Source organism: Channa argus, chromosome 16 (genome assembly GCF_033026475.1).
Source record: "Channa argus isolate prfri chromosome 16, Channa argus male v1.0, whole genome shotgun sequence".
NCBI lineage: Eukaryota > Metazoa > Chordata > Actinopteri > Anabantiformes > Channidae > Channa > Channa argus.
The window spans coordinates 10,619,271-10,641,927 of record NC_090212.1 but is presented as its reverse complement, the minus strand read 5'-3'; the positions used below and the strand labels follow the sequence as shown (position 1 = coordinate 10,641,927).

Genomic DNA, 22,657 nt, shown 5'->3' with positions numbered 1-22,657 from the left:
TGCTATCAAAACCGTACTGATCGTAGGAAATATAAACTCCAAGCGTCATTGCTTGCTTGCGTGACTTTTGGTGTGTTATTGCTGAAATAACAACAGTTAATTTAAATTTCAGCTGTAAATAAGTGACTAAATGAATAAGGTAAATCAGATTATCATGGACATCACTTACGATGTTAATACATCTACAGCTTTGGCATTGTATCTTTTTTTATGTTATTAAACACAGAAATATGTCTATTTAAGTAGTTTATCAAACATTTAAAATAACGATGACATATTAAATACATTTTACATTTTATAACCTAAAAGCATAATAATAACAATTAGCTTGAAAAGTCTATGTTTTAACTTATATTGGTTATAAGTTTAAACTTACAAGCACAGGTTCGAAAGGATTTTCAAGGCAATAGTGTGGCTTTTTATAACTTTCTAGGTGTGTCTAATGGAGTGGATTAAGTGAGATATAGAAATACTCAGTTTTAGCTGTAACCATAGTGCTTGGTCATTATACGGTTTGGTATGTTTTTTATGACTATTCAAAAAAAAAAAAAAAAAAGAAGCAAAGCATCAAAGCTCAAAGATTTATTTAATTTAAGTTAGGCAGGCTTATGTTACTTTGGATCAGAAATGCAAATTGACAACTGTTCATTCCTGACAGCTTGGAAGCAGTGGGAAAAAACAATCAGCTCAAGGTCCAGTTTTTTTTTTTAGTCCTTTCTGATCCCTGATCCCGTGAGTTCAGGGTCGCCGCCGCGGATCATTAGTCCGAGTGTTTTTGCGCCGGATACCCTGCGCAGCTGGTGTTGGGAATGGGCTGCTGGGGGTTCGGTGTCTTGCCCATGTGGTCGCGGAAGCGGGGCGCGGGCCTCTGGTCCTATGGCCAGTCCACTCTACCAACTGAGCCAATGCCGCCCCAGCTCAAGGTCCAATTAATCACTTTAAATGGAGTATGTAACCTTATCATAGATCTTCATCAGGCGGACTGATAACGTGAGTTAGCTGAGTTGTTAAGCAGGTTTTCAAACTTTCCATGAATCTGGAGACCAACTAGAGTCTGTTATGCTGAAAATGTGAATGTGTATTTGAAAATATTTCAATTTTACTTATTATATGGCAATCATGTTTTGTAACAAGTTCCAACAATACCGACAAATTGTATTGTAACAACAATAAAGAAAAACCTCTCTCTCTCTCTCGCTCTCTCTCTCTCTCTGTCTCTCTCTCTCTGTGTGTGTGTGTCTGTCTGTCTCTCGCTCTCCCTCTCGCTCGATCTCTCTCTCTCTCTCTCTAGCTAGATACATTTTTTTTTCTTGTCATATTGATTCGGTTGTGAACTAATCTTAACATTTTCAATAGCACCTGAAGGCAGCGCATAGCACGCTCAGACGTCAATAAGCTACGTCATACTTATTGTTATATCAGCCAACAAAGGATCAGGGTGTCACACTCTTAATCTACATCCGATGGATTAAAACAATGAATCATATAGTTCATATAGTGGACAAAATGCCCCAACAGTAAAACAGATGCCTCTCAATTGTCTAATAAATGTTGATTGTTCCTGTATGTGTAAGGTATTGCTCAGTAAACATTCAGCTTTGAGCTTGAGGTAGACGACATTCATGTTTACGGGAATGTGTTGCTAAGCAACGGCTGAACGTGGTAACGGACAACAAGCCGCTCCGCAGTTGCGCTTGGAAATTTTTACTAACTTGTATTTTCTATAGCAAACAATTTGGTCCATTTAGTGCTAAAAGCTAAAAGTACTAAAAGTTGGATTTGACTGTAAAGATAATAACTATACGCTATTATGTGTGGGCTTTTCTGCTAGCAAATATCTTTTTACCACAGTTACCAATCAACCCCAGCTTTCTGCAGGCAGATATAAAATGGCTTCAAGCTATGGGTCACTTGTCAAGGAGGCCATTGTGTTGCTGGATAAGTTCCACACCGGCAGACTATGTTTAGAAGACTTCCTAGAAGATGTTTCAAAAGATCTCCAGGTAGGTAGAAACAGATCTGAGCCATGATTCTTCTTGTGCTGATACATTTTATTCAGAAACTCTAATCTGTTGTTTGTTTCAGAACATAGATGCTGAGCATAGAAAGTTCATACTTGATGTTGTTTCTGGATGTATTGAGCACAAAAGTCTCCTGGAAATAGTTATCAATGTCTTTTATGCCCAGAATGGGAGATGTTTATCCAGAAGTGATCGCAATCGCTTTGTCGGTAAGTTAATCTACCAAAGCTTGTACTGTTGCTATATTTCCCTCTAAATATAGCAAGATTACCACTGCTACCTTTTATAATACTATGCTATGTTCTTTAGTTATCTGTTACCTTGCCATATTTCTCCTTGATGACATTGGGCTTCAGCATTTCAGTAACATCGTCAGATCTCTGGATATCAAAAAGATGCATACAGTAAGAAACAAAACAAACAGCAAACCACCTTTCTGTTATAGTGTATTTTGTGTAAATGTATGTACTATGTTTGGTTGTAGTTTTTGAAGTTCTTTTTCACAAACCTCACAACTTGGATACAAGGAGAGTGGAATAATATCTACGATGCTGCCTATGTTGAGGAACACTGGATTGGCCCTTTGCTAAGGTTAAAGTCAAGGAATATCCTCCTCAGGTTACATATGACATTGTATGTAAAAACACAAAATTAGCATATGTATATTGTCCTTTAGATGGCGCCCTGAGATCAATATTCTCTTGGACCAGCTTGCTGTCAGAGCATCACATGGGAGTCAGGTCAAGAAAGCTAAGAGCAAAACTACTGAACCCCAAGAGTTTGCTCTCACCAAACCGAAACCCCGCGCTCTGCCTTTGCCAGAGCTCATCCCACAGCAGGAAAAATACAAACCGGTCAGCTTCATGTATATTTATATACAATATAATTTTTATATGCAATATCATGAATTTAAAAGTGTATTGGCCCTTATTTCTTTGTGCAACAGCCAAAAGATATTTTAAAAAGAGCATGTGATATACTGTGTGGTGACTGTGATTTTGTTTTGTAGGTTCCAAAAAGCATGTATAGAGCTCCAAAAGAGAAGCAGATAATAGAGGAGATCAAGGAAAATAACCATCGAAAGACTGAGGTACAATGTTTGCTTATACCTTTATTATCAGAAAAAAAGGCTAAAAGACAGAAGGTGATGTGTTGTATTACAACAAAAGTAAAACATTATAGAACATTTATTTTTTTGTTGTAAACAGGCCTTTTAATGACACACAATCTGTTTTTCCCAAAGCAACTGCTGTATGAAGCAAATATGAAACAGTTCAGATGTGTAAAACCACAGAAATCTGAGCGCACAAAGGTAGGGACTATTTTCTGTAATCTGTATATATATTTCTAAAGTCATTGATCACATCCAAGATTAATTTCAGATGGTAGATGGGTTTTTCTTTTGTTGCTCTTCCTGGGGTTTTGGGGGCTGTATCAATACTGGCTTGACTAGCCACTTGTTGATTTATCCTCGTGACTAAATTACAACATATCCTTTTAGATGATAGACATCCACTTCCACTCAGTGAGTCAGTAGATAGTTTAGAGTTAGTTTACATGTCTTCTGAAATACCATTTTTATTACAGCAAATTATATCCCAGATTAAGGAAGACATGGACTCAAAGTTCAGATCCCATTCATTTCATTCCACTGGACCTCCTTCCAGTGTTAAGGTCAGATCTCATTATTTCATCTTATTTAATGGATCACTAACAACTACTGTGTGTTAACATCCACTTGCATGTGTTATTTGTGATGTTCAGACCAACAACTGGTCCATCAAGCTCAACAGTGCAGCTATCCTGAGACAGGGGGCACTACATGACCGTCAAGTGGAGGAGGAGTTTCAGAGGTATAGCACACCCTGGGGGAGTGGGGGTGTACTTCTCAACATGATAGGTATCCTGCACAGGACAGTACTAAAATGAGTTTAAACATTTTTAAAATTCAACCAATGGATATCTTAACTTATCTTTATTCAATAAATAAAACAGCTCAACCTGAACAATTTAAGAGTAAAATGTCTATGTGTGTGTTGACACAGAATTGAGCGTTTGATACAAGGAGGACATGAGCCCTCTTCTTTCCTAAAGTGGCAAAAGGAGATGCGTGAAAAGGACCTTCTGGATGAGTTGGCCAGGATTGAGCGTAGGCGCCTAGAGGGACGCATCAGTTATGAGGAGGCAGCTATGGCTCGGGCACGAATAATGGAACGCAACCAGAAAACTGCACAGCTGAAGAAAGAAGAGGTTAGTAAAAACACCTCCTGACTATAGGCATTCACAGATTAACTGGTCTATGTAAACATTTCTTGAATTACTTTAAACAGATTTACAACTGTGCATGAAACATGCGCTTTTTTGGCTGCTTTATAATGTGTAGACAGCTCAGCTGATGCGTAGATACGCTGAGAAAAGGTTGCAGGAGGAAAAGGTAATGAGAGACTTGGTGCAGCAAGTGGCAGAAGGTCACAAGAACTCCAAAATGGCTAAGGAGAAGTTACAGAAACTCAAGCAAAGTATAGGTATGTTGTTTGGCATCAGGTCTAATACCAATTATTTATTTTCACGATTTCCTTTTCATTCACATCAATTTCATGCATATTTCACAGTAAGAGAAGTCTCAGAACAAAGTCAAGAGCTCCTCCGCCAGGCACTAGAGGAAGCACAGGCAGAGCTGAGCAGAAAATTTGAAATTATCCAAGAAATCCATGCCATTGAATCACTTCCTCACATCAGAGCCAAGAACTTTGACGACACAGAGGTGAGTGAAACAAGATAGCTGTTAGATATTTCCACATACCTCTTACACTTTGGTTGACATTTTACTCCACGTCAGACTGCAGGCCATAAGTTGCTTGGGGAGATGTCTCTGGCCGAGTTGAAGGAGCGTCTTGCTCTTCTGAAGGGGTTGCAGCAAGCAGAGGAGCAGGAGAAACGGGAGCACATCCAAGAGGCAAAGTGGAACAAGAAGCAGCTGCTGTTGGAGCAGCTGGAGACCATCAACCTTCACAGGAGAGCGCTGGCACAGGCTGCTGCCATGAGGTAAGGAAAATGTTTGGCTTGGACTTGTTCGTGACAACAAACTCGCAAACATCACACACACATTCATTATATTTTTGCCGTGTTGCAGGAAACATGAGAGGAAAGCCAGTTTGGGCTTTCGGCAGATGGTGACTCAGGATGAGAGTCTTTCAGCTCTGCAGAAGAAGCTCAAAGAGAAACAGCAAGAGCGCCAAAGACTGAAGCAAGCGGAAAGAAGCAAGGCCAAATGTCCAGAACAAGCAGCTGCATGCACTGTGGTAAACACAGGGACAACCAGCAAAGTGAGTATGACATCCAAACTTGAGCTTGACCTTTTAGTATTGGGATAAGTTTTTTGTCAGTAGCATGAAAGTAACATTCCTCAATTCTCTCTCTGTTTCTCATTTTGTCAGAGGACCTTGTCAGAAAAAAGCTGGGAGAAACTGGAGCTGAGTTTAGAGCACCTCATCCAAGAGGATCTGAATGTTGTTTCTCAGAGGGAAGCACTTAAAACCAGAAATATGTACAGAGTTGTGCAAAAGGCTTCAAATGTTTAATTTTAGATCATAAAGATCAGACATAATTTTTGGAATGAGGAATAATTTTAACTTTATCTTGTGCTACATATAAGATATATAAATTTGAAACATTTTGCATTAAAATCGCTTGAGCAATTACTGTAACCAATGTATTTATCCATATATGTTAATCAACAATGAACTATTTTGTACTGAATTTAGTGTAAAGTGCTGCCATTATTTTTATTTACACCCCCCAAAATTCCACCCACCTGTGCTTAACACATCAAAAAGGGAAGTGGGACTTAAACTTGTGATTTTGAAAGTTTCCCTTCCTCAAAACAATGTTTGTGTTATTTGTGTGGCTTTGGGTAACAAGTTATTGTATCACCCATCATTACTCATCAACATAATGCACAAGTATCATTTGACATGACATTTCCATGATATCTATCGCTCTTTTCTAATAAGACAACAAAAACAATTTGTCCGCACAGAGCGGCTGCAGCGTCCCTGCTGGCTGCCGTAGGTAACAGCCAAATCATCAGGCCCTTTTCTGCAGTTTTTCCCTCTAAAGCAGAATCACATGATTTGCATTTTGTCATATGATACTGATGGAAGCGCCGATCCCACTGCGAGTGCGCTTCACTGACGTCCTCTGTGAAAACAAAGGCGACTTGAGCACTTGTCAGGGATGCGATGCTGTAGTTGTGACATTGTTTGGTGATACTCGATAATATCTGGAGGATGATGGAGTGTCGGGGACTTCTTCCAGGGATAGCCGCCGCTTGTTTCATAGGTACTGTCTCTCTAATACCATTACCGACAATTGCATTAATCCTACAAACCTCTGGAGGCTGCCGTTTTTTAAATAGAAATGTCAAATGATACATTAGCCCTAAAAACGGAATATTGTCTATTTCGGCAGGTATTCAATATCAAATATGTTTAAAAGCGCCTATTCATAATTTTTAAGTTGTATCTTTTAACGTGTATTTTCGCATTCAATCTCCATAAACTTTCTCCGTATGAAAATGAAAATCAAACCTGAAGTACTTACTCGTGATTTCTATAGCTTTATTAATATCAGTTTCATTTGTAATGAGAGCATGTTTCTGTTACATTGCTAGTAGTTTTCTTATTTGGCTGGTATTGGTGTTAAGTCCTTTCAGATTTACAGGATTACAGCATTTCTTTATGCCACTTTACCAGAGGCCTGTGTGAAACTGTTTGAGAGACAGAAATGTTGCCAGCACAGAAAAAAACTGAACCTGGGGAATCACATGATTCTGTTTCTGAATAATTGCATTTCATGGGGAGGATGGCTTGTATTCAAGAAAGCACTTATCCACATGGCTGATGTGATTACTGCCACAATATGGGCTCTGTCTTGCATGTGCTTATACCTGTTAAACATATGATTTTGTGGAGGAATTTAAGATATGAAAACAAAGGCCTAACAGATAGAAAATTACTTCTTATGCATAGGATTAATACACAGGGATGGTGTGACACACCTCAACAAGGCAAATCACTATATCCCCACCCACCTTGTTTCCCCTGTCAAAGCTGTGTTGCTAAGTTAGGGTGCTCAGCATTTACATCTGAGAAGGAGGAAGATGAGTTTACCATGGCCCTGCGAAGACCCACTACAAAGTAAAGACAGTTATGCTTAAATAAATGCCTAAAAATATGAATAGGGTTTTAAAAGACAGTTATGCCTAAATAAATGCCTAAAAATATTAATAGTGTTGTAAGTGCAATTTCTACATAACACAAGACTCTCCAACTCTGTTCCTGTCTGCTTCACAGGAAATGCATTTTTTGTCTTTTATGAGCAGTTTAGTGAACTGCACAAATGAATAAGAGGCAGAGATAAAACAGATCATAGTCATCATTCCCAACACGACTGCTAATGTATTTATTAAAAATAACCCAACCCTAGCGACCCACTTAATACTTGTATTGGACTTAATTTTGGGCTATTGTGCATTCACGTGCTCTATGAATCATTGGTGACACCAAACCTCGGATGACCGAAATTTCTAACATCTTATATGTACTGGGAAAATGAGTAATGTTCTTGCTTTTATTTATTATAAGTCAGAACTTGTATTTTATATCTTTTTTGGAGGGTAACAGTAGAGACATGAGCCAAAATGAGAGCGTGAGGGATCAATTGCAACATGCACCAAAGGTCCCTGGACATATTTAAACCAGGGACATTGTGGTTGATGGTTAAACCCCCAAACCCCCAGGCAAACAACACGTCAATCACAGATTTTTATGTGATCGCACCTTTTAGTGAATAAAATTGTTGAATTTGTATTGCAGCTTTTATGATTCGTCTACCAGAAGCCAAGTTTGAAACATCCAGACTCCTTCTTTTTCAGGCCTAGTGGTGAGCCAAACCACACTTACTCCTGCTGTGATGAACACCACTGTCATGGACAATGTGACCACTCTGACTCCAACGCCTGTGATTTTCAGCAGCACAACCCCGGGTTGCTTTGCATTCAACACTTCTGCTTGTGTTCCCTGTGCACCAGGATCACAATATGACAACAGTGAGACACTGCCCTTGTCACCAAGCCATCATGTTCCTTTTTTTGTGATATGTTTGATCATAGAAACATTTTGTTCAATGTTTTAGGGTCTTAACTTGCTCTGGTTCACTACATATCTGTGCTGTCTGTACTGTAAGATTTTCACTGCACTGATTCAAATTGTAACAATGACCAGGCAAAGTCAAACTTAAGAAATGTACCTCTGTCTGTCTCCAGGCACCCTGCAATGTTTGTGCTGTTCTGACCCCGGGCTGTGTCTAACTCCTGAAGCCTGCATACCATGCAACAAAGGTTTCTATCAGCCACAAGCTGGACAGCAACAGTGTTTTCCCTGCAACAAGGGTTTTTTCACTAAGTAAGGATGCAGAGCATGCCATGCCATATCATTTTTTGTTTTAATCCTGTTATCGACTACTCTTTTTACTTCACTCATCAGTTTTTTTGTGTATCTTATACCTACTACAGTTTAACTGGAAGTCCATTATGTCACCCTTGTCCTCCTGGATCCTTCAGCAATAATACTGGTGGAGAAAACTGCACAATTTGTTCACCAGGTGTGTTTATTTAGCTGTAGATATAGCAGTTTTGTAAATCATCACCCAGCGGTATTCAATGAGACAAAAGCAGAATTATGCCTGTATGTAGAAATTAGATTTATGATTTAGATGTTTCTACCCAATTAATTATAATGGAATTTGACATGTTTTTATATTATCTAAAACTTGATAGAAAATGACATGTATCATATGTTCTGTCTGCTGCTGTCAGGTTTCTTTTCATCTCAGCAGAGTTCTACTTCATGTACACCATGTACACTAGGAAAGTTTTGCAAGTAAGTTGTACTTGATTGTCACCAGGTTTCTATTTCTGCCTCTGTTGTTGTTTGTAACCAGGATTTTAAAAAAAATGTTCCTTAAATATTCATAACTGTCTCTATGTTTGGAGAATCACTTTTATCTAATAACCGAATGGGAAATCACATGCCTTCATCCCATGGTTCTGCTCCTCAGCACCCAAACACTCATACACACCCAGTTACACAGTCGCTCCATTGAGTAATCAGCAGAAGGCGCGTAAGTTCAGGTTTCAGTGGTTTATAAGATAAACTGTGCAAAATATAAGATGATGTGTGGTTTTAGGAGCAAGTTGCTTTATCATTCTATCCTCTTCTGCCCTTATCCAAGTTTGAGATATGGCTACAACATGCTAAGCATCCCACAGCTCTAGTATTTCCTGACAAGATGGGCTTTTAACCTTTAAAAACACTTGTATCACTATTAGCACATGCTCCAACAACAGCTTTACTGCAAATAAAAATGCCTCTTAGTTATTTGTGGCAGCCATAAAAATCATAGAGTGTGTGTGTGTGTGTGTGTGTGTTCACAGTCACAAACAAGTGTCTTTGCTCTGGCAGCTCCTCTAGTTGTAGCGAGTGCCAGATGTGTCCTGGAGGAACTGAAGCTCTGCAGCCTGCTGCTAAAGACTGCACTCCTTGTCGACCAGGTAATTCAGCTCATGCAAATGTAAAGCTACGGGGATATGATTAGTAATGTTCGAATACTGCAGCTCGAAATGGAAAAGGGGAAGCATGAATTACCCTCCCAGGTGATACTATCTGTTTTGAAACAGGCATGCACAAAGCTCCCCATCAGACTATGTGTCAAATTTGTGCCAGTGGCTTCTTCCAGATCCACTGGGGTCAGGAAAGCTGTGATGTGTGCCCAGAGAATTACTACTGCCCTGTGAGTCCTGCACCCTTCACACTCTGTCAGACAACATACTACAAAAATTAACTTGTGTATGTGTGAAAGACGCCCTGCATGTTTGTCCTACATATTGTCCTCAGAGTCCTGATGTGAACCCCATTCTGTGTCCAAGTGACGCCTTCTGTCCAGCAGGCAGCTTGGCTCCAGGCTACTGCATGGAGACTTTCTTCCGCAAAGCAGGGGACACTTGTGAATTGGCTCCTGTCACTATTGCTCTGTTAGTTATTGCAGGAGGCGGTGAGTAACTGTCAAAAGCTGGAAAATCCCTTTCATTTTAAATCCAATGGAAAATATATTTCGAGTCTTGAGTCAGGCGTGTTTCTTTGCTCTAAAATTATTCTAATGTTATTCTATTATTTTTCCAACATGTTTTGTTATATTTGAGAAATGTTTGCAATACTGTGACGTTTGCTGTAATGTACTGTAAGTATTAGTAACACATTGGATGACATTGGGAACACTTACATGTATTTTGTGAAGCTTAATCAAACCAAGGGTTACTTTTTTGCTTATGACAGAAAAACAACTACATATGCAGTGGAACTTGAGAATGATGTGGTACTTTTCTCTAATAACTTAGTAATGGTTGATTAAAAGAATTATGAAACAGGCTGCCTTTCTGTAGTGGCTAAATATTGTTCTTTTGACTATATTCAGATTAACCTTGTATTCACAATTCTGCCTTGTGAGAAACTGAAACAAAAATAGAATAGTTAATGTTGGGTTATGTTTATGCTGTTATTCTTGTTTTGTACTTAATAATAATTATTATAATATTATTTATATTATTAATATTATTATAGTTGTTGTGTTGTGCATTTAAATTGACAATAAGCATTTTCACTTCCCACTACATATATTGAGTATTGTTCTGGGCAGAATGTTTATGTATATTTTTTGACCATTTAATTTTCAGATACACTGAGACACCTTAGTTATTTATTCCCTTTTGGACACTGACTGGATGCTAATTATTTTGCTGTTGCCCTGAGATCATATTACTCCCATATAGGGCATAATGATAGAAAATAGGAATCATGCTTTCATATTAGAGCAGTCTTTGTGGATGTTTAATAAGCCCTAATGTAAATGATGAAACATCTTTTTTCTTCTTTCTTTTTTTCTAGTGGCTTTGCTTTTCATCATTTTAATTGTTCTGCGTAGACGGAAAGATACTGATGGAGAGTTGACTGCTCGAACTCCATTACTACACAAAGAGCGACCTCAAGGACAATATTATGGAATCCCATGTGATGCTGAACCTGTATATGCTGGCTGGTAAACCAAAGCACCTCAGTTTAGCTTTCCTCAGTGGGACTATCTGAAATCTGTTCTCTATATGGGTTTCCACTAAAGACAAGAGGAATAACAAAGGAAGACTGATGGTAAAATCCTGGGCTGTTGCCTTAAGCTCACATTGACAATCTGCTGTGTTGTGATGTGGTAAATTTAAATACATTATTGAGAAATAGAAGTTTGTAATTTTGTAAATGTTTGTAGTCTGACAGTTATAGTTTTTCCTCTCAGAGATGAACCTGTCCCTTTTGTAAACTAGGTTGTTGGATTAGGACAGGTGTGCTGGAGCAGTGAAGACGAGGCGTAGGCCTTGAATTTGTGGGAGCCCCCGTCACTCTCTATCTTATAAAAGCACTTTTTTTCACACTGGTAATTTTTTAAATGCACTTGTTTTGGTAGACGTGTGGGTATCTTTTTAATGCATTTCATAATAGTATATCATGTTGTCTGTCATTTAATTGGTGTTTTTGCTTCATGTTTTCTGCATTTTTTTTAAGGTTAGATTTGTCTTTTAAAAGGAAATAAATTAAAAATGAACTTAAACCTGATTGAAAAACTCTAATTCCGGTAACAAAAAACAACATATAAATGGCAAAAATAAAAGCTATTTTTAGCATGACTATCCCTGAAGATATGTACATGACATTAGCTTATATATATATATATATATATATATATATATATATATGATAATGTACTGTTATTCAACACCATTAAATTGGACAATACACAACTATCTTACTAAAAATAGTAAATGGCCACTTATATTGCACTTTTATCCAAAGCTTTTTATAATGTTGCTTCTCATTCACCCATTCATACACACACACTCCAAGGTGCTCACCTGACCCACCAGGAGCAACTTGGGGTTCAGTGTCTTGCCCAAGGATGCTGTGGCACGTAGCCAAGACTGGGGATTGAACCACTGGTCCATGGACAACTGTCTTACCAACTGAGCTACAGCCACCCCTACTACAGTCTTCACATTATTTGCTTGACTTAGGAATTCAGCTGTTTAGGGTCAATTCAGGGCCTTTTTTTGTTGCATTTTGCGAACATAATGTAAGTGTTTTCAATGAGTGACAGGCAGATAGACTAACGCTATTGTAAAAGATGCAGAATATGGTTTGGCTATTAAAAGGTTTTACAACATTTAATGTTGCAGGATGCTAAACCAGATCTGCAGAGGTTTACTGCCTTGAACACAGCAGAAGAAGCACAGGTGTAATAAACAACAATAATGACTAAATCCTAGTTCCAGATCTAAGGCCACCTAACTGTATACTGGAAGAAAATTTCTTGCTATTACAAATAAAAATAATATTATGATTCCACAATAAAGGAGAAAAGTCATTCTGACACAGTGTGGTATATTCTATACACAATTTACAAACATCCAACAAGGGATTGTGACAAATGGCAGGTCTCTGGATGAGAGCTGCAAACAAATGAGCTTCAAATTCATAGCATGCACATAGATTACAAACTTGAGTACATAACCAAATCTGCTTCCACAATGATTTTAGGATTGTGGAAAAATAGCACAAACTAAATTAAAAGAGCACATAAAAAGCAAAAGGACATAATTTTCTGGATTAGACCATCTAAAAGTGTTATGTTATTTTCTATGTTATACAATATTTTCTTGTGTGTATACTTAATATTGAGGTATTTGTTTTAACTGCTTTATTGTTGGTAGAGTCCTTTCGCATTGTATTTTATAGGCTCTTGTCTTATCTTTAAAAACATCTGAAAAGGAACTAAACAGTTAGGTCAGTAGCTAATAAAATTATAACATCAAGGTTGCACGGCGTAGTTGTGACTGCGGACCAACAGAGAAAAATGTCATAGCGGTGCATAAGCGTCAATAACGTTTCTGCAAAAGATTACATTTGTCCAAACAGGATCCCGTAGATACGTCACCACTCGGGGTGGAAACATGGCGGCTGCCCTGGCAAGGAGAGTGTCAGGTGAGTATCTGCAATTTGACGTCCATGCTTTAATAATTTAGCTCTTCTCGTTTGGTACACATTAATGTGTCTTTTTTATTTTATTTTATGTGCTAATTTTCAAGTATTTGGGGAAAGTTAGTTTCGTCGGCACACATTTATGCTGAGAGAATCGGGCCATTAGCAACCATAGCCTAACCAGCAACACGAACTTACTGTAACGTTTACGCCAACGTTTAGTTTGTGTTCTGTTTGCTTTCGCTTCCTATAAATTTTCATGCTGTCCATGTGTTTTACAGGGCTGTTGAGGCCACTGTCTGCCTCTCTATGTGCCAGGACACCGCAGCTGTTCCGCGTGGCTAACCCCATCCAGCCGACCCCTCTGTACAGCTCCGCTGCAGCCGCGGTGCGCGCTCCTGTGCGTGTTGCTTTGTGTCAGACATCTCGTTTCAACATCCTGCAAAGGTGAAGGCCAGGGGGAACAGTTTTGCTGATGTTTAGCTCGTTATCGTTTGATAAATTATTTTTAAATTGAAACTGAGAGGGCTAATATGACTAGGATATATAATCTGTGTAGGAATGACGAGGAAAGCCCTCTAGTGGTTTTGTTAGCTCTTCTTTTATTATCTAGTAATGATAGTTATTTCTTTATTACTTGACATTTCCCAAAATGCATGTGAAGGGACAGGGCAGTAAATATAAATGTTGTCAGGATGGAGTGTTGTAGGACTAGTAAAGTAAATTTCTGTCCTACCCTAAAAGGTACTCATGGTGTTTTTATTCACTTTAATTGTATTTAGATTTAGGTATTAATCCTCAGAGACAGATAACTCAAAACATAAATGAGCTGCGTGACTAGATATCACTAATGGTAGGCGAGACTTAGTAAGCTGACTCTCTTAATTTATTTGATTAAATAATCACTGTTCTGTGTCTCTGTGTTGTGCAGAGTGTCAGCACTTCTTCCCAGTGTGACTCAGCAGCCAAGCAGAAGTCTGACATACTACAGTATAAAGAAGGGGAAAAGGAAGTCTGTAAAATCTGTCACAGAAAGATTTATGAGGCTGCACTGTGGCCTCTGGATCAGACGCAAGGTACAACTGTTTTACTTTTAACTGCAAAAATCCCTGAAAATGTACTTCAAACCAAAGAAATACGTCTGCAATCTGACATCTTATTTTTGGTGCAAATAGGCTGGATACAAGAAGAAACTGTGGAAGAAAAAACCTGCAAGACGAAAGCGGCTGAGAGAGCATGTATTCTGTAACAAAACACAGTGCAAACTTTTGGATAAAATGACAACATCCTTTTGGAAGAGGAGGAACTGGTATGTCAACGATCCATACCTGAAATACCACGATCGGGTCAACCTCAAACTGTGATTAGCTGGGTTTTTTTGTTTGTTTGTTTGTTTGTTTTGTAGGGGTGGGAGGTAATAATACAATGATATAATATACATGATAAACTCATTTTCAATCAGTTTGCCTTTTTAATGTTTTTTTTTTTTTTTTTAAACACCAAAAATTGAAACATACAATCAAAGGTTTGCATGATATTTAATGACTAAATAAATTTAAACAGAAATATTTCAACTTGTGGAACAATAAATTGATAGCCAAAAGCCATCGCTTATTACATCACTGGTTTTAGTGGATTATTCACAATCACATTAAAACTTAAGCAATTTGACATTCTGGCCTGCCAGAAAAAAAATTCTTAGAAAGTGGTTTCTCTTTATGACTAAAGTGGGTAATTTACCAGCAAATGGTACATGTTATTTAAATATTTTTTTAGAGGGAAATGATAGTCATAACTATTCATAATTCTGTAAAATTATTGAAATGGACAAAAATAATTCATTGTTTACCAGCAAGGCATCTGAATAGGCCAATGGGTTTACACAAATGCACTAAAGAAATCAAATTTCCATAAATAATTAACATGCAGTGATAAGTCTATCACTCTATGCACAAGTGTATAAATCTGCTACTTAGCAACATTTTTTCTCACAATTTTACTTTGCATTCATTTTTATCACCTCCAACACTAACACTGATACTATGACTGCCAAAACACATTTTCATCATTTCTCCATTAAAAGGAGATTCTATGTGCATAAGAGGTGTATCTACAACATCAGAGTAAATGACGTGTAAACAGAACAGTTGTACCTGAGAAGCTTTTGTTTCAAACTTCAAAACACCATTAATAACATGATACATTAATGAAAATTACAAATCCAATGCGTAAATCCAACCATCAATAACCAACACAGTGATTCGTTGTGGAAAATGTTGCCAAGGCTCAGTGAATAAAGTACAGGATGAAAACATTTAATGCACACAATAATTTAAGTTTGTAAACCTGCAAACCAATAAATTCACTCTCATGAATTCCTAAAAAAAACAGCAGAAATGAGCCAAAGGTAAGCACGCTGGGCTTATTGTTGCTCAATGAACAGCAGAACAATACACAGTGATTTTAAACATGGAAAAAGAACCATGTTTATATACAGTAAATAATTACTCATTTTCTATTTCTGCTACAACCAGAAAAGTCACTTTCCTAATTGGCCTTAAAACTGTCAAATGACAAAACTTGTTTAGAAACTGAATTGTAAATTGTCAAAAACCGTCTTAGTGGTAGTGACTTTATTTAAATGTAATGCTAAAGTATTTGTGGAATTATTCAGGATTATTGTTTAATTCATTTTGGACAATTGCTGCCTTCAGGGTGTCGAGAGCAGTGATTTATGTTCTTAAAGTGCAAAATGTTTGTTTAACGAGGCATAATAAATGTTGGAAATACAGGTGTAGAGACATATTTTCCCTGCTTTATTTTCCTTTAACGCTTTTAAAAGAAGGTGAATAACCAAATATTGTCTGCCAATGATATTTCATTACTACAATTTCACTACAGGTTTTCAGAGGTGATCAACTGATTGTTTTTATACTTGCGATTAATACTAGGTGCAGAACTTACAGGTGTTACACCAGAACAGATAAAGGGTAAAAACAGCCTTTTCTTTTGATCCTTGGCTCGTTACACATTCTCTAACAGTGACTGTCACTGTAAGTGCCAGCTGCTTCATCCAGTGACAGTACATTCTGTTTAATAAACAGCAGATTAATGAATGGGATGACACACATGCAATTGCCTACCCACACCTGATATATAAAAACAATGAGATCAACACACAAACTGTACATGAACACATATTCAATAACACAAACTTAAAAGTTTCTGTCAGTATGGAAGCCGTTCACTCATTTTTCCTAATGCAGTGTCACAATAATAAATCAGGAGCCATATACATACATACATACATATATATGTATGTATACATACATATATATGTATGTGTGTGTATATATATATATATATATATATATATATATATATATATATATATATATATATATATATATATATAGTGTGTGTGTGTATGTGTATCTGTATGTATGTATATGTATATATATAGAGAGAGGGGGGTAGTCTTAGGTCACTTTGGTAATACCTTATTCCAAAGCAAGGCTGCTTCAGTCATGTAGCTTTTGGCCATTCAGTATGTTTACTTCTTGCAGCTAAGGCAGCTGTAGTCTTGAGGACTGTTTCACATGGCTTCATTTTTTTGAAGAAAGAGCACTCCTGGATCTTGTGAGAGGCCTAAGAGGAGGCTGGAAGAAAGGAAAGTCATAAGATGGAAATTAAGTTTAGTCACCTAATAGCTACATTGATTTGCACCTTATGTGCAAAATAAGGTGGTAGTTTATTGTAGCTTTGTTTTGCTAGAATCCCATGATAAGACCAAAAACAACAATGTGTTAATCTGCCGGTCAATACTTTCTGGCCTAATACCCCAAGGATCTTAGCCCAAAACCCATTTGTTGCAACTGAACATGTAAAGATTTTCAAGGAAACTCAGATATATAATTTCATATTTAGAAATTCTGAATTTCTTAAAACATCTCGGGCACAGCACTTCTTGAAAACTTTGCAAAAAAAGGATAAAATAGTATATTTGTATGAGGTTATTTTAGGTTTGGGATTGATACACATTTGTTACCTTATGGAGAAATTATAGCAGCAACAGTGCATCTGCTTTGACTCAAAAAATACTCGATGATGTTCATATTGAAGGGGCTTGTCCCTTCAGTGGGACACATCTATGTAAAAGGTTTTGGACAGTAACACATGGCACAGAATAGTAGGCTTTGGCTGTACAGACAATTTTTTTTTAAAATCACTACTTTTGCTCTTTTCGTGGGATTCGTTAAACAAAAAAAAGAAGGTTGGTCTTTTTAGTTGGGCATCACCATATCAAATAAATTTATATTAAAAGGGGACAGTTTCCCATTGCAGGGAGCAGTTTTACATCAACATTATTTCAGAAGTTATTGTCAGGGATCATATACACTGGAAGGCAGTCCATGTTAAAATGTGGACAATGTTGGCCCGTTTCCCATGCCACATTTTCAAACAAGTGAGTCACAGCAATCGTACAAGAGAAAGGTCACACATTCAATTGCACTAAATAATAATTCCACTAATGTTAATGCATGATTCAGCCTCAACATTGCAGAAATCCCATTAGCAGCCAGACTCTCCACATTTGCAAAAGTACTGAAACGTGATGATTTATTGAGATACACAACAGCAGAAATTAGTGAATCAGTGAGTAAATCACCAGTCTCAAGGGGCAATTAGAATTAGGCAGCAGCTGAGAAGCCAAGTTGATGAGGCGTATACCTCAGGAGCCTTCCTCTTAATCAGCCTGACCTGTGGAGAGCTTAGCCCTGTCTGCACCCCTTTTCCCACCTCCTCAGGCTGCTCCGAAGCTGGAGTGGGCGGTGGGGAGGGTGTGGACGGTTGGGAGGGTTCGGGTGTGAGAGAGGGGGTAATGGCAGTGGACTCAGAAGGTGAACTGGTCTGTGACAGCACCTCCTTGGAGTCCCATTCATCCAAACCCAACACCTCATATTCAGTCATGTCAAATTCCTGTCCTGTACCACAGGGAAAAGTTGGTGGAAGGGATGAACAATAAATAAGTCCTGTCTTTAATCTACTAAATCCTTAGACAAATAGGTTTTGTGTAGTTGCTTGAAATGAAGTCTCCTATTTTCTTCTCATGAATATCTGCCAACCAAAGATAGCAAACAGTCTACTTGTTAGAAAGCGTGATATTTTAGGATCATTTCATTTGATAGTTTCTGTTACTGTCAACAACAACAACAAAACTACAAAAATGAAATTATCCTAAAATATCAAGCTTTCTATCAAGTAGACTTGTGTAGCTTGACTCCTCTGTGGCTCATCCATGAGCCATCCTTAGTTAACATTATGTTGATTCATTTTCAGATGGCAGTGTTGAGCCTAATTATTGACCTTGTTTATATCAAAATATATATAACTGCAATGTAAGGTATGCATCATTAGTAGGAACCAAAAGGCCTGGGGCAGGATGTACTGACAGACAAAAACATGGTTTATTTTAGTTTGTTCATATGATTTATTGACATGAAGAAGAATATATGCTTAATTAGTAAGAATGTAAGTATATATTCAACAGATATTAACCACTTACTGGGATTTATGGTTTTTTAACAAGGGTTGTGGTTATCCCCTACAGATATTTAAGATTTTTTAAAAATTTGTATGATCTCAACTCTAAATGTTTTTGCCAACTTTATATATAAAGGAATAATTATCATTTGAAATAGTGTGACACCAGATCCAGAATAAAACAATCAATTACTGTTTTCACAAACTACATACAGAGCCTCCCAGCTATGAGCGAGTTTTATCACAGGATAGTTTGAGGTCGGCAGCCCTGTAAAGGCCTGACCTGCTCTTAACAGTAATGCCGGACTGAAGTTCAGAGGAAAACAGAGGCATCGAACAATATCTATAGTTGTAAACAGAAATCTACATGATAATCTGTCACAAATGAAACAGCCACCTCTGTTGTCTAATAATTACACTAATATAGCTAATGTGCTCAGTGTCCACGCAGAACAGGCCATTTACATCATTTACACCACAACAGAGGTTAAATATAGCATCTATAACACTTTTCCCCTATTGGCTAAGTTGTTTTTTTTTTACATTTCATTGACAGTATGCCATTAATGTCTCCTCACCCTTGTTGTAGCTCTCTGACTTGCTGCGCATCATGGTTCTGGTGCGGTGCTGTGGTGCTGCAGGCGGTGTGGTGCCAGGGCTAGCGTTAACAGGGTCAGACTGGAAGGAGGACAGATCCTGCATACTGAAACTCCTTAGTCTGTCTGACAGGACTCCTTGGCTCTTGAAGGTGAAAAACAGGTTTAGTGTTAATTTGAAACGGGTACATTTCAAAGAATTCAGAGCTTTATTCAATAAGCCTACTTCAGCCTATGTGATAAGCAACAACACAATAGGCGCGATGACCATATCCACAATAACTTTACTGCACCCCAAGGTCGAAACAAAACAAAAGTCCAGAGTCTGCATTACCTTTGTTGCAGCCATGACAGCAGCTGTGGCTGCAACATTCAACCCCTTTCTCCCAAAATGCACCAGTGTGTCATAGCTTTTGTCCTTGGCTTGGCAGATGTAGTCATCAATGTCCTGAAACAAGGGCAAAAATCATGTGAGCATAGTGTCTCAGTTTCATTGTGTAACCCATTTGATGCACAGTGTTGACAGGTGTTTCTTATATTGGTCAATTACGTCACGCAATTCTGTGCTCTTTTGTAAAACTTTCTTCTTGGTTTCCTGACTCATACAAAGAGGAAAAGGAAAGGACAAATGGAAGAACACCATGACATTTCCTCTCCCCTGTCCTGTAAACAAAGCGTCAAACAGCTAATCAACATAAAGGAGCTTTTGTTCTCCTAAAAAACCCAAGTTCTATTAGACACATAAGCATGCAGACTAATTTGAAGCCTTGGTCTAATGCTTTAACCAAAGCTTTTCCTTGAAATTTCAACGGATAAAGTGAGGGAAGATGTAGCAAATGAAGGCATTTCACCTTTTCTTTTGAGGAAAGCGTGGGATGAACAAACTTCCTGTAAAGCACACTGGAGCCTTTAGTGTAAGGGGACAGCATCCACACTACAAAGGCTATCTTCAGTTCATAGTAGAAAGGAAGCCTGCAATGGAGATACAGGATGGCAGCAAAATAGAAAGAGTTGGAGCTGTGTTTTTGTTGTCTGTGACAAAATATGTAGCGTAATAATTACACAACAGTCATGGTTAAGAGTAGTCCCATTGTCACTGAATATCTGAGGTCACTTACCAACAAAGAAACATATCTGTAAATACTTCCACACTGGTAAATAGGGCAAATATTATCCAATACATCATCCATTTCACCTAAAATGTCATGAAAAGTGCAAATTAATTAATTTAGTCATTACACCATGTAGAATTCTACTGATGAGGAAAACAGGGCCTGATATCACATAATACTCACATATTCTTTCACATCTTTCGACTTGACAGCTTTATAAGATGAGTATGCAGGATATAGAGTGCCAAAGACGAGTCTAGAAGCCAGAAAATGTGCTGATTATGTCCAGAAGTAAAACACAAAACTGTAGCTCAATATTTGAACATCTTATCTATGTTAAACATGTCAACATTACAACATCAAGGCATTTGATTTTGACCTCTGCCTTGATTAATTACAGTAATTTATTTAATTATAAACTCAGATTATGCCCTGGCTGATTTGGCTACACAATCTGCCCAGGTTACAAAGGCCTGGGCAGGAGTTGAAGGCCCATGTGTGTTTTCTTCCTGTCTTTACATTTCTATTTGTGTGTAGACACCTGTGCTTCTGAGTGTTGGGACAGAGACAGCACCCTGTTGAAGTGCAAAGCAAAGCAACAGCTGTGAGGGCTCTGATCAAATTACTGACCCACATTACCTTGCACCACCCCAGCCTTGCCAGATAACTGTGCTCTAACCGAGTTCAAAATACAAGGACACACGAAATACATGTATCAGCCAATATGAGATGCAGCTAAACGTTCCTACTTGAAGATTGGACCTAAGCTGGTCTACATAACCATATTGTAAACAGCCAGCGCTAAGGAAGTCCAATCTATGTAACAAGATCTTGTAATCTAAATTTAATTGCCTCACTATTTCGAGGATCTGGGCCTGCTGTTGGTACTTCACACGCTCTGTATTTGCGCTGATTCATACTTTGTGCAGGTAAAAATAGACAACCTGCTGTAATAAATGTTTCGTTTTTTTAAACCCTTAAGAAGAAACAGTGGGTCAGATCTAGATTTGCATGCGTCTTATTACATGAACCCTTGTACTGTAACCAGAGACGGCTGACACATCTCTTTTGCGGGACATAAACAGAGAATATCTGCACTCACATCGCTCCTGTTGGTTAGTCACCAACCAGTTAGTGGCTTCTGCCACTGAAAGAAAGACGCCTCAGATTTCTAAATCTGACCCATATAATCAGCTAACATATTATAAGAGGAAATTCAGACAATCACATCACCTCTTTCTTTGTGATAAAAAAGCCATTTGACAAACCCAGAGTGCCCGGCTACTAGGCGCTGACACACTGTTTAGAAATACATTATGTCTGCACAGTACAGGCCCAGCTTTGCGTTCCTGCTTAAATGGCAAAGTACAAGTCTGTGGAATTCGCAGTTTTAGTCCAAATGTAATAGGCCGACATATGCTCTCTTTAGACACCGACTACATTGCGGGGCTTGTTGCGCGCGCGCCGCTCAAGCGACTCAAACACCCGATCATACAGACATCAGCAGTATACCCTATTATTATATTCTGTAATGTAGCGTGTGCAATGAAATGTAAAAGAATGACTTACACCACAAGTCTAGAGATGATCCAGGAGACCATTGCGCTGGAGAGGCGACAGGACGCGCTGTGTGCTGGGAGGGGTTTCCTCCAGATGACAGCCGCGTCCAGGCGGCAGCGTCTGCACGCACACAGGCAGCAACGTGATGCAGAACAGTGAGCTGACTACAACTATTGTCCATAGATGGCAGTGTTGCATTGCACAGGCAGCAGATACCCAGCATGCCAACTGAATATTGAGTCTTCCTGGCTGACAGTATGTTTAGCTTTTACATAGCTGTGTGCTTAACCTGTTGCGGGGCACCATGGCGTTTTGGGCAACTGACACTGACACTATCTCCCCCTCCTAGGAAATCTAGGGGGTCCTAGGTTGCCACTGAGCACAGCGATTATGAAAATAGTGGTTTGTTTCTTACTGAATAGATGAACCATTTGCATTTGAACCATACACCAACAGTGGAGTTTCAAACTTATTTTCGAGAATTGTGAAATCTTCTCCACATTTACCGTCTGTGAATGAAAATGCTGAGAAGAGACTTTGGCAGGCCCTGAAATTTCCTGACCTATGGTCCCTGACCTGAGAACACCTGCTTGGTTAGAGATACAGTACCTGTGTTTTGTCCAGCCTCCAGCCTACGTAATGGAGTATGAGAACAGTGGCAAGATTTTGTTACAGTACAATAAAAC

The 22,657-nt window shown here is 38.4% G+C and overlaps 3 protein-coding genes across 4 annotated transcripts; 2 read left to right on the top strand and 1 right to left on the bottom strand.

Moving 5' to 3' along the window:
* Positions 1–1,640: 1,640 nt before the first annotated feature.
* On the top strand, positions 1,641–8,032 carry cfap99 (cilia and flagella associated protein 99). Its single transcript, XM_067479154.1, has 16 exons — positions 1,641–2,003; positions 2,086–2,230; positions 2,331–2,425; positions 2,506–2,612; positions 2,698–2,875; positions 3,031–3,111; positions 3,265–3,333; positions 3,609–3,695; positions 3,786–3,874; positions 4,067–4,271; positions 4,405–4,546; positions 4,634–4,785; positions 4,861–5,066; positions 5,155–5,347; positions 5,459–6,362; positions 7,898–8,032. The coding sequence occupies exons 1-15, from the start codon at positions 1,890–1,892 to the stop codon at positions 5,600–5,602; spliced, it is 2,007 nt and encodes a 668-aa protein (XP_067335255.1). The 5' UTR covers positions 1,641–1,889; the 3' UTR covers positions 5,603–6,362; positions 7,898–8,032.
* A 4,975-nt stretch (positions 8,033–13,007) lies between these two features.
* On the top strand, positions 13,008–14,651 carry mrpl35 (mitochondrial ribosomal protein L35). The gene is made up of 4 exons (XM_067479157.1): positions 13,008–13,162; positions 13,441–13,606; positions 14,091–14,235; positions 14,335–14,651. Exons 1-4 carry the CDS (start codon positions 13,132–13,134, stop codon positions 14,521–14,523), a joined length of 531 nt encoding a protein of 176 aa, XP_067335258.1. The 5' UTR covers positions 13,008–13,131; the 3' UTR covers positions 14,524–14,651.
* reep1 (receptor accessory protein 1) lies at positions 14,628–22,119 on the bottom strand. 2 transcript variants are annotated; one of them, XM_067479155.1, is made up of 8 exons: positions 21,981–22,119; positions 20,595–20,667; positions 20,418–20,494; positions 20,151–20,271; positions 19,634–19,747; positions 19,282–19,444; positions 17,891–18,144; positions 14,628–16,818 (listed from the first exon to the last, which is right to left on the bottom strand). In XM_067479155.1, exons 1-8 carry the CDS (start codon positions 22,010–22,012, stop codon positions 16,765–16,767), a joined length of 888 nt encoding a protein of 295 aa, XP_067335256.1. In that variant the 5' UTR covers positions 22,013–22,119; the 3' UTR covers positions 14,628–16,764. The 2 variants fall into 2 exon arrangements, with proteins under 2 accessions (XP_067335256.1, XP_067335257.1); XM_067479156.1 differs by lacking the exon at positions 17,891–18,144.
* Positions 22,120–22,657: the final 538 nt, after the last annotated feature.